A 17257-nucleotide genomic window follows, 5' to 3' on the forward strand; every position below is an offset into this window, starting at 1 on the left:
ACTTCCTGTGCTTATGTTACCGCAAAAATAATTAAAATAATAAATATATAAAAATACCTATGATATATACTGCAAAATCCCGCGATACAGCGAAAAATCTTAGATACAAAATTAGATATATATAATTTAAAAATCCGCGATACAGTGAGACTGCGAAAAGTGAACTGCGATATGGCGAGGGACAGCTGTATTTTCACTGGGTATAGATTTCTAGGTTGGAAATCTTTTTCTTTCAGCACCTCAAAGATACCCTTCTCTTAGCATAAATTCTATTGTTTCTTTTTCTTTTTTCTTTTTTTAACTATTGATTTTAGAGAAAAAGGAAGGGAGCAAGATGGAATCGAATTGGCAACCTCTGTGCTTCAGGGTGTTGTACCAATCAAGTTATCTGGCCAGGGCTTCCATTGTTTCTTTCTTTTTTTTTTTCTTTGTATTTTTCTGAAGCTGGAAACGGGGAGAGAGAGACAGACAGACTCCCGCATGCGCCCGACCGGGATCCACCCGGCACGCCCACCAGGGGCGAGGCTCTGCCCACCAGGGGGCGATGCTCTGCCCCTCCCGGGGGGGGGGGGGGTCACTCTGCCGGGACCAGAGCCACTCTAGCGCCTGGGGCAGAGGCCAAGGAGCCCATCCCCAGCGCCCGGGCCATCTTTGCTCCAATGGAGCCTTGGCTGTGGGAGGGGAAGAGAAAGACAGAGAGGAAGGAGGGGGGGTGGAGAAGCAAATGGGCGCTTCTCCTATGTGCCCTGGCCGGGAATCGAACCCGGGTCCCCCCCACACACCAGGCCAACGCTCTACCGCTGAGCCAACCGGCCAGGACCTCTTTTTTTTTTTTAAGAATTTTATTTATTCATTTTTAGAGAGAGGGGAGAGAGAGAGAGAGAGAAGGGGGAGGAGCAAGAAGCATCAGCTGCCATATATGATATGTGCCTTGACCAGGTAAGCCCAGTGTTTTCAAACCAGTGACCTCAGCATTCAAGGTTGATGCTCTATCCACTGTACCACCACAGGTTAGGTCCATTGTTTCTTGAAGTATTTATAGTGCTTACATCTTGTGAAGTCCTTCTTCAGTTTTGGAAAATTCTCAAACTATTTCTTCAAATATTATTTCTGTCCCATTCTTTCTTCTCATCTGGGACAGTACATATGACGAGCCTTTTCAGTACATTCCCCTGTGTCTTGTTTTCTGCTTTATCTCTCTTGGCTTCATTCTGGATTTTTTTTTTAACCTATTTTCTAGTACACTGAATTTCTCTTCCATTAAGTCTCCACTGTGGTTCAACTCCCTCATTAAGTTACTCATTTCAGTTATTATAGTTCTAACTTTCAGAATTTCTTTATAGTTTATTTTTATATTTTTATTTCTCTGCCAGGGTTTTTGGTCTTTTCTTTGCTTGCACATATTCAGCATAGTTATTTTAAAATCTGTGTCTGATAACTCTATTGTCTTGATCCCTGTGGGTTTGTATTTGCTTGCTTCTCGTTTTCTGATTGTGTCATCTTTAAGTCTCATATAACTGTTATTGTTAGTGATAGACATTACATACGAAAGACTAGAAAGCAGATATGAAGCCTTAGCTTATATACTCTTCCCCAGGGAGGATTCACATTTGCCTTGTCAGGGGCTTGGGCACCAGCATCCCAGGGTGCCTGAGTCAGTTGGGGGTTAAGATGATTTAAAGCAGGGCCTCATTCCTTGTCAGCCAGGGCACTTTGCAGTTTGTCCTTGAGGGTCCCAGTGAAAGTGTGAGGGCCAGGTAAGGCCTCTTCTCTGTGGACCCTGATGTACCTTTCTATGCAGTGAGTCTGAGTCCTGTTCAGCTTCTTAACGTTTTATCTTCCTCTTCTGTAATGGAAAGAAAACCCGAGGGGTAAAAATGGGCCCCACTCTATGATTTCTTTTTCTTCTTGATCTTAGCTCCATAATGATTTACATTCTTTCTACCTTTTTTAGTTTCCAGCCAGAGGACTGATTCAAATTACCTGGTCATCATTATTGTACTGTTCCCTTTATATAGTTCTGTTGAAAAGGGGAGACTCTTTATATATTTCACAAATTTACCAAAATACTGCTCAAATAAAAACTTTGTTTTTATTTATTTCATTTTAGTTTTTGGTACTATTTTAACTTTTATAACCCTCACTCATCATCAGATAATAAATATACACATTCTTTATAAACTAAAATCTTCTAAATAATATAGTATTAAGGATGTTCTTAAAATTAACTAAACTTGCTTATTGGCTTTTTAGGATAACTTTCCATTTGATCCTCCATTTGTTCGAGTGGTATTACCTGTTCTCTCAGGAGGGTAAGTTTTAAGTGATTTTTCCTTTGGTACTGGGTATCAGAATCTTTCGGAGGGCTAGTTCAATGCTTGGAGGCCTAGCATGCTAGGCTTCACCCCAAAGTTTCTGATTGAGTAGGTCTGGGTGGAGCCTGAGATTTGCACTTCTAAGCCCATCTCAGGTGCAGCTGAGGCTGCTGGTCTGGGACCACAGTTTGAAAACCACTGGTGTAAACCATTATGTTGCTTATAGGTTGAATTTTTAATGGTCCCTATTTGTATACATTTCACCACTAAAAACCAAGTATTTTTAAGATATAAATTGTGATTGAGTATTTAGAGAAAGCTAGGATTACAGAGTGATTCCCACATGCCTATGATCCTAGGAAAAATCACAGGAAAATCTCAGGGCCTGTGAAGCTGGCCATTGAATTTCTTCTAAAGGTGGTTGTTACAGTTTGGTAGAATCAAATGGTAAATGTCGTGCATTTTTATTGAAGCTTGGGAAAGGATCAGAGTTTGTAATAGGTTAGTTATGAAATGTTATGAATTAAGTGAGTCATAAGTTTTGAGTAGCAGCAATTAAACTAATTTGAGAATTCTGAAATGCTCAGCTGACCAGTTCTACTCTGTGAAATAATCTATTTATGATTATTCAGTCCTTTGATCATCTTTATGGTTGGTATAGTTTAATTGAGATTTAAAAATAAGGGCAGCTACAAATGATTGAAGAAAGGATTTGGAAGAGTTTTGTAAATTTGGGATAAATGTATAAAAATATTTTTATCAGATCATTTTGAAATCTGATATAAACTTGACCAGCATAGATTTTTTTTACATTTTTGTTGTGAGGACTACCAGGAATATTAAGAATTTATGATCTTGCCTGACCTGTGGTGGCGCAGTGGATGGAGCCTCAACCTGGAACGCTGAGGTCGCCGGTTCAAAACCCTGGGCTTGCCTGGTCAAGGCACATATGGGAGTTGATGCTTCCTGCTCCTCCCTCCCCCCTCCTCTCTCTCTCACTCTCTCTCCTCTCTAAAAAAAAAAAAAAAAAAAAAAGAATTTATGATCTTAAGTAGTTTACTGCCTAGTTGTAGAGACAATCACACAAAATTAGGATACAGTTGTTTCTTGGCTATCAAGAGGGATTGGTTCCAGGACCCCGAAGGATACCAACATTCCTTTATGCTCAAGTTCCTTAGATAAAATGGCACAGTATTTGCGTATAACTTAGTACATACTCTACATGCTTTACGTCATTTCTAGATTACTTATAATGCCTAATACAATGTAAATGCTGTATATATAGTTGTTACACTATTTTCTTTAGAGAATAAGGACCAGAAAAAGTCTGTGTTTGTTTGTTTGTTTTTTGTATTTTTCTGAAGTTGGAAACGGGGAGGCAGTCAGACAGACTCCCGCATGCGCCCGACTAGGATCTACCCGGCATGCCCACCAGGGGGCGATGCTCTGCCCATCTGGGGCGTCGCTCTGTTGCAGCCAGAGCCATTCTAGTGCCTGAGGCAGAGGCCATGGAGCCATCCTCAGCGCCCGGGCCAACTTTGCTCCAATGGAGCCTCGGCTGCAGGAGAGGAAGAGAGAGACAGAGAGGAAGGAGAGAGGGAGGGGTGGAGGAGCAGATGGGCGCTTCTCCTGTGTGCCCTGGCTGGGAATCGAACCCGGGGCTCCTGCATTCCAGGCCGACGCTCTACCACTGAGCCAACCAGCTAGGGCCTCTGTGTTTAGTACAGACACAACCACCAGCTACCTTAGGCCTAACTACATAGTGCATGTCAGCGATACTGTAACTTTTTAATAAAAAGATTTTCAACCCATGTTTGGTAGAACAGAGAGCTGATTGTAATATCATTTTCAGTTTTAAAATCTTGTACATAGTTTCTCGTTACTGATATATATATATATAGAGAGAGAGAGAGAGAGAGAGCGCGCGCGCGCCACAGTGGGGTTATTATTCCATTATTCAAATGAATAATTTTTAGATTTCTTACTTTGTAAAATAATTTGGTTTATTCAACATGAGGATGCATTTGGTTAGCTAGAATCCAAAATTGAAAGGCCAGATGGACTTGGCAAGTTTTATTGGGGGTTGAGGGGGGTAGCATTTGGAAGAGTAGTCAGCAGAAGGACTCTCAGGTCCAGGAATAGCAAAGTCCTATGGCACAGAAAAAAAATTGTCATGGACTCAGTTTTCACATAAACCTAATTAGTGGTCTTAGCTTTTTTTTTTTTTTTTTTTAAGATTACCACAGGTTTTCGTGTGTAATTATCATTACCTTGATTTTATTTTTAGGCATGAAATTTAATGTATTTTGGAGTTTAAAATAACATTAAAGGAGGAATGAAATTATTTTGTTTCAGAAAGTGTTAAGAGGCTGGAGAATCTTGATCTGAGTAATGATTTCCTGAGAGAGATCTGGGAAATTCTTAAAAGTTGTAGTTTAGAACTAGACAGAGAAATTGAGAAGTACAGAGCAGGATTCCATGGCCAGAACTGTTTGACCCTCACAAGAGAATGAATAGAAACAATTTAACCCATAATTGCAGATGTTCATTATTATAGATATGGTAAAGTCATTACTTGTGTTAGAGGGAAAAACCTTGGTTGTATAAATTGATGGCAGAGAAATTTTCAGATGAATAGAATACATGAATCCATTTAAGAAAACATTGTTCTACCCCAATTTTCTGGAATATTTAGGGCTAAGTTCTTATTGTCTGATATCTAAAAAAGTCTTTAAGTATTCTGTTACTGAGAACCATTATTTTATACTTGGTATTAGCCAAAAAGCTGAGAAGTGATAGGAGAACCCTTATTTTTATTTATTTTATTTAATGGTTTTTTGAGAGAAAGGATTGGGGGGAGAAACATCGAGTCGTTGTTTTACTTATTTATGCATTCATTGGTTGATTCCTGTCTGTGCCCTGACCAGGGATCGAACCTATAAATGTGGCATATCAGGGCGATGTTCTAACCTGCTGAGCTACCCAACCAGTACTAACATTAGAATTTTTAAATGACCCTGACAACTGTTTTCATTTTTCTGTTATCTTCTAATCTTTATATGTATGCGTATTTTTTTAGTAATGCTACTTCAAAAAATAAAAAGGAATACTGAAATCTAGAGAATTTCATATGATTCCTGTTTTCTTTTAAGGTATGTGTTGGGTGGTGGTGCGTTATGTATGGAACTTCTCACAAAACAGGTAACTCTTTTCTTATGGTTCTCATGGTTTTCAATCTCCACAGTGTTTTGATTGTATAAATTAGATTGTGTAAAAAAAAAACTCTGTTGCAAAGCACCTACTTTAAAAAAATTTTTAATTTTCTTTTAATCACAGCCACTTTTAATAATGAAAAAGCTATGTAAAGTAAACCAGTAAAATGAGATATACTTGGTTCTTATCTGTGCTAGGATAGGAAGTGATATTTAAGGTTATTCATGTTTGGCATTCGGAACATAAGGTGTGTGTGTGTGTGTGTGTGTGTGTGTGTGTGTGTGATTTTGGAAGCGGTTCAACTTTTCTTAATATTATCTCAGATTTGGTACAATGTCTTAATATTAATTTGCTATTGTTGAGTTGTTATGTGCCATTTTGTTAAGCTTTTCTAAGTCAAAATCAGGAATACTATTGTGTTTTAGAGAAGTCTTTTCTCTTCCTGCAGGGCTGGAGCAGTGCCTACTCAATAGAATCAGTCATCATGCAAATCAACGCCACCTTAGTCAAAGGCAAAGCCAGAGTGCAGTTTGGAGCAAATAAGGTACTTTATTGAGAGTGTCAGAAGAGTGAAAGGGGGTTGGAGGGAGGTAGAAGAGGGTAAAGGGGAGTCTTTGTTATTTTTACTGTAGATAAAACGTGTATAATTTTACTTTTGTATTGGTATATATACGCTAATGAGTAAAAAAATTTTATGTACTTTGAAGTTCCCCCAATTTGAGATTATGTTAGAATAGTTAGTTCCAAGTATTTATGTGCTATATTCTAAACTTTTTACTTGTATTAACTCCTTCAATCCTCTTAATAACCGAAAAGTAGGTGTACTTTTACTGTCCTCTTTTTGTAGATGAGGAAATTGAAGTCCACAGAGATTAAGTAACTTGTCTAAGGTGACAGGTGTCAGGGCAGGAATTTGAACCAGACTGTACAACAATTAGTCTGCTTTTAACTACTGAGTTCAGTTCTTCATTTACTTACTACATATATCAGAAATGTCTTTGTGTGTCTAATTGTAGTTATCTCTAAACATATGAGTGGACCAGGGATGGATTCTGAAGTTAGTATGGTTTGGAAAATTATTTGTGTGATGGAAATCATCCTGACATAACATTTTTTAAAAATTCAGCTGTTCCTAAAGTTCTGTGTGATTTTTGTGTTGAATGCCTATCCAAATAGTGTTAATGTATTTATAACCATATTGCATGTCAAAGCATGAGTTCACTAGAATTTTAACTCAGAGGAAGCAGAGAATTGAAAAGGCTGTTTTAAAAGATCATCCATTTGGGGCCTTGGCCGGTTTGCTCAGTGGTAGAGTGTCGGCCTGGTGTGCAGGAGTCCCGGGTTCGATTCCCGGCCAGGGCACACAGGAGAAGCGCCCATCTGCTTCTCCATCCCTCCCCCCTCCTTCCTCTCTGTCTCTCTCTTCCCCACCCGCAGCTGAGGCTCCATTGGAGCAAAGTTGGCCTGGGCACTGAGGATGGCTCCGTGGCCTCTGCCTCAGGCGCTAGAATGGCTCTGGTTGCAACAGAGCAACGCCCCAGATGGTCAGAGCATCGCCCCCTGGTGGGCGTGCCGGATGGATCCCGGTCGGGCGCATGCGGGAGTCTGTCTGACTGCCTCCCTGTTTCCAACTTCAGAAAAATACAAAAAAAAAAAGATCATCCATTTGGGATAATATTGTAAAATACCTTATTTTTAGCTCTTCTTTAACAGCTATTTCTTTACAGTGAATAAAATACCATTTTGTATAAAATCTAGAAGTTATTTATTGAGCAGTAGTGAATTTCTTAACTACTTTTAACTAGCTTTTCTCAACGGTGTTATATTTTAGATGTTTTAAGGGTGGCAACAGAATGATTATATAACACCAAAATTTTATTTTTCTATGACAAAATTTATGCTCACTGTAGAAAACATTAAAAAAATTACAGGGCATCTTTAATTTGAATATCTAGATATACTGTTGATATTTTGGTGTACTTCGAGCCTTTAATATTTTCCTCTTGGAAAATATTGAACTTATTTATATTTAAAACTTGATGTTAAATTTAATCATGTTTTTTTAAAAAAATTTTGCCATATTATTTTTTGTGAAAATATAAAAGGCTTAGAACAGTGATCTTTTTGTGTAATTAAACGACTATTTTACCAACAACTTGCTGTGTAAATTAGCTGTCTAGGCTTCTAAATTTTATCTGTAATACAAGTGGTCTAGATATTTTAAGTCTTTTCCAGTTTTAATAATTCTGTAATACCAACATTTTTAGTTCAGTGCCGTAGTCCTGATATTAATCAATGTCAATATACTTTAAATGTTTAAATGATTTGTAGTTTTATTAGCAGATAAATATAACCATTTTGAATAGAATGCTATCAGGCAACTAAAAATATGTTTGCGTATTAAAGTATGTCTTAGCAGGCCTGACCTGTGGTGGCGCAGTGGATAAAGCGTCGACCTGGAAATGTTGAGGTCGCCGGTTCGAAACCCTGGGCTTGCCTGGTCAAGGCACATATGGGAGTTGATGCTTCCAGCTCCTCCCCCCTTCTCTCTCTCTGTCTCTCCTCTCTCTCTCTCTCTCTGTCTCTCCCTCTCCTCTCTAAAATGAATAAATAAAAAATAAAAATAAATAAAGTATGTCTTAGCGGGTAAATTTTTGAATGAATTGTTATTATGAAATCTTACTCTTCCTTTTATCTTTTCTTATTAAGAAATATTTGTTAAGAATATGGGACCGCCCTGGCCGGTTGGCTCAGCGGTAGAGCGTCGGCCTAGCGTGCGGAGGACCCGGGTTCGATTCCCGGCCAGGGCACATAGGAGAAGCGCCCATTTGCTTCTCCACCCCTCCGCCGCGCTTTCCTCTCTGTCTCTCTCTTCCCCTCCCGCAGCCAAGGCTCCATTGGAGCAAAGATGGCCCGGGCGCTGGGCATGGCTCTGTGGCCTCTGCCTCAGGCGCTAGAGTGGCTCTGGTCGCAATATGGCGACGCCCAGGATGGGCAGAGCATCGCCCCCTGGGGGGCAGAGCACCGCCCCTGGTGGGCGTGCCGGGTGGATCCCGGTCGGGCGCATGCGGGAGTCTGTCTGACTGTCTATCCCCGTTTCCAGCTTCAGAAAAATGAAAAAAAAAAAAAAAAAAAAAAGAATATGGGACCTTTGCTTGATGTCATATGAGTTTTACCTTCTAGGATTCTAAAGCCAACAGGGAATAATAGTCAGAATGTTAACTGTAAAAATATGACTATCAAAAAAGGAAGGTGTTAAATTGTGTTTAAAAATATGCTACCGTGTGTGTGTGTGTGTGAGAGAGAGAGAGAGAGAGAGAGAGAGACACACACACACAGACAGGCAGACAGACAAGGCTATATTATACAGATGTGCTTTTATAAGTAGAGACTATCTCTGGAAGGGTGTTCAAGAAAGTACTGACAACCATTGTTTCTGATAGGGGGGCAAGAATTTGGGATTTAGATACTTAAAAAGCTTCCAGCCCTGGCCGGTTGGCTCAGCGGTAGAGCGTCGGCCTAGCGTGCGGAGGACCCGGGTTCGATTCCCGGCCAGGGCACACAGGAGAAGCGCCCATTTGCTTCTCCACCCCTCCGCCGCACTTTCCTCTCTGTCTCTCTCTTCCCCTCCCGCAGCCAAGGCTCCATTGGAGCAAAGATGGCCCGGGCGCTGGGGATGGCTCTGTGGCCTCTGCCCCAGGCGCTAGAGTGGCTCTGGTCGCAATATGGCGACGCCCAGGGTGGGCAGAGCGTCGCCCCATGGTGGGCGTGCCGGGTGGATCCCGGTCGGGCGCATGCGGGAATCTGTCTGACTGTCTCTCCCCGTTTCCAGCTTCAGAAAAATGAGAAAAAATAAAATTAAAAAAAAAAAAAAAAAAAAAGCTTCCATTCACTATATGGAGGGAATGGTGGTTGAGTTAAATAGTAAAATCCTGGAACACATAGCCTGTGGGACAGCTTCTGACCTATTCTCTTGTACCATCAGGAAAGGCATTTGTCTTCCCTACTGCCCATATATTGACCTACAGAATCCCTTAGTCAGTGATCACGTTCAGATGAAAGAACTGATGTTGGTATTGTTTTCCTTCCAGAGTGGGGGAGTTGTTACCTGTACTAAGTCCAATCTTCTCTCTTTATAAATGAACAAGATTGGGGAACCAAATCTGAGAACCTTATATAATCCTGAAATTCTCCAAGGTTAAGGGGCTAAAGTGGTTTCATGTTACTTTTTTTTTTTTTTTTTTTTTTTTTCTGAATCAGGAAACGGGGAGAGACAGTCAGACACTCCCACATACGCCCAACCGGGATCCACCCGGCACGCCCACCAGAGGCGAGGCTCTGCCCACCAGGGGGCGATGCTCTGCCCCTCCGGGGCATCGCTCTGCCACGACCAGAGCCACTCTAGCGCCTGGGGCAGAGGCCAAGGAGCCATCCCCAGCGCCCGGGCCATCTTTACTCCAATGGAGCCTTGGCTGCGGGAGGGGAAGAGAGAGACAGAGAGGAAGGAGGGGGGGGGGGGTGGAAAAGCAAATGGGCGCTTCTCCTGTGTGCCCTGGCCGGGAATCGAACCCGGGTCCCCTGCACGCCAGGCCGACGCTCTACCGCTGAGCCAACCGGCCAGGGCCTCATGTTACTTTTGTGTACAGGTCTCATCAGAAGCAGACACAGATACTCTTTAAGGGAAAACATTTCTAATTTAAAACCTGTAGGATTCCCAAAGATTAAGCTCAAACAAGTATGCATTCACAAGGAAAGATCATAAGCACATAGCAGGCAAACCAACAGACATGAGAGTTGGCAGAAATAAGGGATCTCAGATCTGTAGTTTCACAGACTTGAAGTTTTGGAATTATCAGATACAGAATAGAGACTTAGATATTAGAATTGTGATAAAATGAAGTAAAATGTAAAATTTAAAAAAAAAACATAAAATGGAGCCAACAGTAGACCATCAGGGTTGATGAGACAGATCTGAAAAAGAATGAAATAGAACTTATAGAAATGAAAAATATAGTTGTTGAAATGAGAAAGTCAATAGATGGATTAGACATCAGAAGAGAAGATTAATTTTTTTATTTGATTTTAGTGAGAGAGACAGACAAGAAGGGAGAGAGATGAGAAGCATCAACTCATTGTTGTGGCACTTTAGTTGTTCATTGATTGCTTTGTCATATGTGCCTCGATCAGGGGGGCTCCAACTGAGCCAGTGACCCCTTGCTCAAGCCAGCGACTTTGGGCTCAAGCCAGCGACCATGGGGTCATGTCTATGATCCCAGGCTTACGCCAGTGACCCTGGACTCAAGCTGGTGATCCTGAAGTCAAGCTGGCAAGCTCAGGGTTTCTAACCTTGGTCCTCAGCATCCTAGGCCGACGCTTTATCCACTGCGTCACTGCCTGGTAAAGCTAGAGAATTAATTGATTAGAAGAAATAATTTAGAATGTTGCACAGAGGGACATGGGAATAGAGAATATGGCAGTAGTTAAGAGGTGGATATCAGAGCAAGGTCTAAAACATGTCTGTTGGAATCCCAGGAAGAGATAGTAAAACTAAAAGAAAAACTGAGAAATAGACATCAGGAAGTAAGGTGATAGATAGGTCAAGTCCAAATATTCAGTCATGGTGACTGTAAATGTGATATAGCTTTTGTGTCAAACAAGTATGATTTTGGAACAGAAAGTATTAGTGACTACTTAATGATAAAAAGTCTCAGTTAACCAGGAGGATATAATAATTTTTTACTTCATGTACTTTATTAAAATAGTCTGAAAATGCAAATTAAAAACTGATAAAATTGCAAGGAGAAATTGACCAATTCACCATTATAGTGGGAGATTTTACTTACCTTGTTCATGGTAGGTTAAACAGACATGTCAAGTATGTAGAAAATTTGAATAACCAATTAAACAGGCTTGGTTTAATGGGAAAATATAGAACTCTTTAATTAGATACTGCATATCCTTCCCAAGGATATATGGGGAAAAAATGTCGTCATAAATTAAACCACAAAGCAAGTAAGAATATTAAAAAAATAACTGGTACCATACATATCATATGTTTTAAATATGCTGTAGTTAAGGTTAGAAGACAATGATGAAAAGATGAATAAGAATCTACGTGAATCTGCAAATTAAACACACTTCTAAATCATGGGGGTTTTTTGTTTTTTTTTGTACTTTTCTGAAGCTGGAAACGGGGAGGCAGTCAGACAGACTCCTGCATACGCCTGACTGGGATCCACCTGGCACGCCCACCAGGGGGCGATGCTCTGCCTATCTGGGGTGTCGCTCTGTCGCGACCAGAGCTACTCTAGGGCCTGGGGCAGAGGCCAAGGAGCCATCCCCAGTGCCCAGGCCATCTTTTGCTCCAGTGGAGCTTCCACTGCGGGAGGGGAAGAGAGAGACAGAGAGGAAGGAGAGGGGGAGGGGTGGAGAAGCAGATGGGCGCCTCTCCTGTGTGCCCTGGCCGGGAATTGAACCCGGGACTTCTGCATGCCAGGCTGACGCTCTACCACTGAGCCAACCGGCCAGGACCTAATCATGGTTTTTAAAAAGTCATATGAAAATTTAAAAATACTTGGAACTGAACCCTCCTCCTACCCCAGTTTCCTCCCTGCCTTTTTCTCCTCCTCTCCAAATGGGGTTGGAGGATAGGTAAGAATGAGAGTTTTCACTTAGAATGTTTTTATACATTTTCTTGTTCTTGTGCTGTGTGAATTTATTGAAAAAAAATTCTATGACATAATATATGTGTACTGCTATGGAGACTGCTTGTGATATATTAATTGGAAGTTAAGATATAGGTCAGTTGTACTGAGGGGAACAAAGTTAATCCTGACTTAGTCCCTTAATAGTGGTTCTAAAAGACACTACCAAGTCAGGACTCCTTTATTAATGGCTTGATGCTACTTACGGGCATTCTTTAGATTTTTAACTCAAAATGTCATTTATATGTGTGTAGTCCTTAAAGCTTAATGTTTTCTTGTCTGAAGGCAATATTTTATCTTTTTTTGTTTTGTTTTGGATAGAGTTTGAATTGTACTTAGGTCCTAATAGCATCCTTTAACTTGATTCATCCATGTGGAGAGGGACACTAGAACTAAAAGGATTTGTACTTGTCCAGTGGTTGGAGAACTTATAAAAATGAACTGTGAAGCTTGTAGATTTTTACTGGAGTACAGTTTTGGTTTTGTTATTTTTCTAAAATGGTAGAGAATAATGAAGTTGAGGAATGAGGGTATTCAGTCAAAAATCTTTTGGAAACGAAAATAATTGTTTCCTCTGTTCTTCTAAACACAGTGGTGACATATCCATAAAATATATCATGATTTTCATCTACTTACAGTGTTGATTTGATGTATAATTCTCTTTCAGAATCAGTATAATCTAGCAAGAGCCCAACAATCTTATAATTCCATTGTACAGATACACGAGAAAAATGGTATGTTTAATTCACTACATATTTATTGCCATTTATGAAGTTTATTACATAATGTGCTGTTGATATTTATCCTGTTTTATTTTTGTTTTTGCTTTCATTTCTTATAAAGTACAATTTTCATTGTGAAAAAATTTAACTTGAGGATACACACACTGTGCTTTATTCAGTGTCTTGGTGTCCTAAATACTTGGTTTAAGAATCAGAATCAAGATTTTTGAGTGAATTAATGAATGAATCACTTTATTTACTTGAAATACATGGTTTTAGGAAAGGAATTGAGTAAGTTACCTTGTAAAGGTAACACTACATGTGGAGTTCTTGTTAATTCAGAGTAAATGCAGTCCAGGATTCTGAACTAGCTGTTTCTGAAACATCTTCAGATGATGTTATGCTTTTTGACAGTCATACACTTTTTTCTATTCAAGCAAAGTTCTAATGTCAGTTAAGAGTATTTGAGTTGCATATTTTTAAAAAAAATCCTAAAATATATTTCATAAATCCTGTTGGACTTACCTAAATTTTGCTTGTAGTCATAATGCATATTTTTAGTTTTTGTCTCTAACAATGAGGTAATAAAAGTAGGAATCAGAAGACCTATTTTCAGTGCCATTTGTGTCATGCATTAGCTCTGTGGCCCTGAACAAGTTTTCTTACCTCTCAGCCTCAGTTTCCTTGTCTTTCAAATTGGCATGATGTCTGTCTTGCCAAACTTGTGAAGAAAAAAAGAGCAGTGTATATGCACAGCACTTTGTATCTAAGTGCAGATACTCATTGTAGCTGTTAGTAAAACTGAAGCTTTTGTGTGCAGAGTAATAAATTAATAGAAGTAAGAAATATTTTCTTTAAGGGAGTATCCGCAGTAACCTTCTTTACTTTGCTAGAAATGTGGTAGCTTGTGACTTGAGAGTTGTGCTTTGTGCTCATTTTTATTTTAATGCCAAAGGAAGCTTGTCACTTTTTCAGTGACTGCTTGCTTCTGAAAGAATAGTACAGGCATACCTTGGAGATATTTTGGGTGTGGTTCTAGACCACCACAGTAAAGTGAATATCACAATACAGCAAGTGGAAATCTTTTTGCTTGTGGAGATCTTACCTTCAGTTTGTTCAAAACAAACAAACAAATGCAGTGTGTGTGAAGCACAGTAAAACGAGGTATGCCTGTATTCAAAACATTTTTCATATTTCTGAAGACGAGAATGATCAAACTTGAGGGCAAGACTGGATTTTCATAATAATCCTTTCCAGCCCCCTAAATTAATAGATTCAAAAACATCCATAGGCTACTACTTTGTAACCACGTGGATGTGCCACAAACCTTGGTGTATTTATACTGTTCAATGAGTGTCAAACCAGACAGCACTTAGTCTCATTTGCTTAGAGCTTAGATTTCTGCTGAGTCTAGCAATTATATTTTTATCTTTTTATTTATTTATTTTAAAAACAAACTTTAGTAAGCATTCAAAAATTTTACAGAAAGTGCTGTCTTTGGGAAAGTGTGGGTGTATGTAAGGTTAGTTATGATGAAAGAACAGTAGATTGAGAATCAGGAGATGAACTCCAGTTTGGCTTCCGCTAACAGATGTTAGGCATTGTCTCTTAGTGTACCTGCTGAGATGGTTTCCTTAGTGCTGAAGTGACAGCATCATACTGATGACAATCCACATTCCTCTTATTCTAAAATGCCAGCATTTTGTTTGGGGACAAGTTATTTTCAGTTGCAGTTTATAAATACAGAATCTAAATGGAATATAAAATCTAACTTTTTGTCTAATATTCTATACTCATCTTCATCTAGAAATGCCACTAATATAGAGAGCTTATGTTGAAAACTCGCTTATTCGTAGAAAACAACTTTAGCCACCGGACAGGGAAGAAATTCCCTATGTATGTCACCCCATTAAAATTAATAAAAATTTATAAAAATAAAAAAGAAAACAACTTTATACAGAGTCTCGAACTTACAATGGTTTGCCTTAGGATTTTTTTACTTTATGATGGTGTGGAAGTGATATGCATTCATAGAAACTGTATTTCTAATTTGACCTCTGAATATTTCTTAGGCTAGCAGTGTGCGGTGTGATACTCTTGTGATGCTGGACATTGACATTGAGCCGCAGCTGTGGGTCAGGCAGGGATCATAAGCAGCAACAACCAGTGCTCCACAGGGTACTCATATGTGAGATAGTTCTGCCCACTGTAGGCTCATGCATGCATAAGGGAGACATGTAGCCCCATTATCAGTCAAGTACCATCGGTATTATAAACATATCAAAATGCTGTGCTGCCAAGCCAAGCATAAGTTTAATTTTTACAGTAGGTTTAAACATGAAAATTATGAGTAGAGAAAGTAGCTAACCTTAATAAAATGCCATTGCTCCTAGTTTAAGAATTAAAGTATTTTAATTTCTTTTTCCATTCTGTTTCAGGCTGGTACACCCCTCCAAAGGAAGATGGCTAAATATATTGACTGTCATATGTTTGGACCAATGTTGCTTTAAAGAAAATCTTTCCAACGTGCAGACAAGCTTTGAGTGCCCCTATAACAGCAGTTCTGAAGACATTAGCTCATAGATATTTTATTGGATAATCTGTCAACTGACATCCTGTATAAATTATAGCCTTCTCATTTTGCTCATTTTAGGTATCTTGGACTGAGCAGTGGGGCCTTTACTGTATTTTTCTTGATAAATACACACACTGGCCACTCCTAATCATCTCTTTTTCTTGAAAAATGAAATTTGTTAAGCAGGCAAATTAGCATCAGGTTACTCAAGTTGCGACTCTAGTGAAACTTCCACAATGAGCTTTTGCGTTACAAGGACTTGCAATATATTGTTCCATTTAGAGCCAATAAAGGTTTATTTGATGTTTAATATTGGTTTAGAAAATTTAAGGTCTTCTAAATCACAGTAGCCTTTTCAGATTAAAACCATTTCATGATCTTGCCAAAATAATGACAGGAAACCTACTCAATAAATTGTTAAACTTTTTTATGGCAATGTGAAGATATGAGCTGTTTCCTGAATATAACGCTCTTAACTGAGTTTTGCTTTTTAGGCAAAGCGAATAAAGATTGGCCAAGTAAGCAAGCTTATAGTAGTTTCCCCTGGGGCATCACAGTCTTGCTGGACTGAATCTGTTAATTGGTTCAATATGTCTTAGGAAGATCTGCAGTATACATTTTGAAGTTATTTAAAATACCAAGTCATTTTACATTTCCATTTTATTAACGGGATGTTGCAATCATTTGTAAACTAATAAACTCATAAAGTGATTGGGACACAGACTTTTTGAGCAAAAGCTGCAATTAAGTACAAAAAGATACCTAATTTGGAGACTCTTAAAATTTTTGCTATAGTCACAATGGCTTTTACTTAAAGACTAATAGGAACTCTACAAGTGTTAATTCTTTTATAAAACCTGACTCAAATCAGTATATTCTCCATTTTATTGCCTTACCTGAATCAGTCCTGTTTGATTGGTAATAGATTTTTTATATACCCACGTTTGATTTAAAAGTTAACTTCTAGTTATTAAGCACTTTTAAGATGAAATCCAGAAGCACATTTTTCTGCACAAACCAGTTACAAAGTTCAAAAGTGTTTCTTACGCAGTTGCTTTGAGATTCAGTTTTTAACTTTGTAAACCACATTGGAGAGACTTAGCACTTCTGCATTATTGTGTGGTTGAAAGGACAGTAGAAAAGGTTTTCTGGTGTTCTTGTTCATGTGGTTATATTTGTATACAGTTCTCATTGCCAGTTGCTCAAGACAAGTGACAAGGCAGAATTCTTCAAAGCATTACAGTTCCTTAAACCTAAGGCTAAATCTTGAATACATTATTGAATTCTTTAATATTCTGATGGCCAGCAGATTGACAGCTGCACATATGGCATGCTTTGGGGTGATTTTTTTTTTTTTTGGTGGGGGTTTTTTTTTTTTTTGGAGTTTATTTTTCATTGCAGATTTATTTGGCAATGTACAGTAAATTTTGTAAACTTGCATCAAGTTTATGAATAAAGAATCACTTAAAAAATAACTCTGTCATTTACCATCATTAGAGATACTCTTTGCTTCAGGTGTCTGTAGGTTCTATTAAGTTTCTGGAATAAGATTATATAGGGTGTGATGGGGTGAAGGGAGCAGATTAATTTAACAAGAGAAAGCTAGAGATCCCCAAAATGTTGTATACAGATGTGGTATACTTGAGTTTTCCTCCACCTTTTCCCATAATCTGCTCCCTCTTTAGTGTACCCATAGCTTCCTTACAATTATAAAGTTATCTCACAAGA

At 39.0% G+C, this 17257-nt stretch overlaps 1 protein-coding gene across 2 annotated transcripts in view; it reads left to right on the top strand.

Annotated features, from left to right (window-relative positions):
- Positions 1-16252, top strand: part of UBE2Q2 (ubiquitin conjugating enzyme E2 Q2) — a 64919-nt gene extending 48667 nt beyond the window's left edge. For both annotated transcript variants that reach the window (XM_066355144.1, XM_066355143.1), the window contains 5 exons: positions 2254-2312; positions 5468-5516; positions 5977-6072; positions 12900-12966; positions 15393-16252. In XM_066355144.1, coding sequence (XP_066211241.1) covers positions 2254-2312; positions 5468-5516; positions 5977-6072; positions 12900-12966; positions 15393-15424 — 303 coding nt within the window. In that variant the 3' untranslated portion in view covers positions 15425-16252. The remainder of the gene's footprint in view (positions 1-2253; positions 2313-5467; positions 5517-5976; positions 6073-12899; positions 12967-15392) is intronic.
- Positions 16253-17257: the final 1005 nt, after the last annotated feature.

This window comes from Saccopteryx leptura, chromosome 13 (assembly GCF_036850995.1).
Source record: "Saccopteryx leptura isolate mSacLep1 chromosome 13, mSacLep1_pri_phased_curated, whole genome shotgun sequence".
Taxonomy (NCBI): Eukaryota; Metazoa; Chordata; class Mammalia; order Chiroptera; family Emballonuridae; genus Saccopteryx; species Saccopteryx leptura.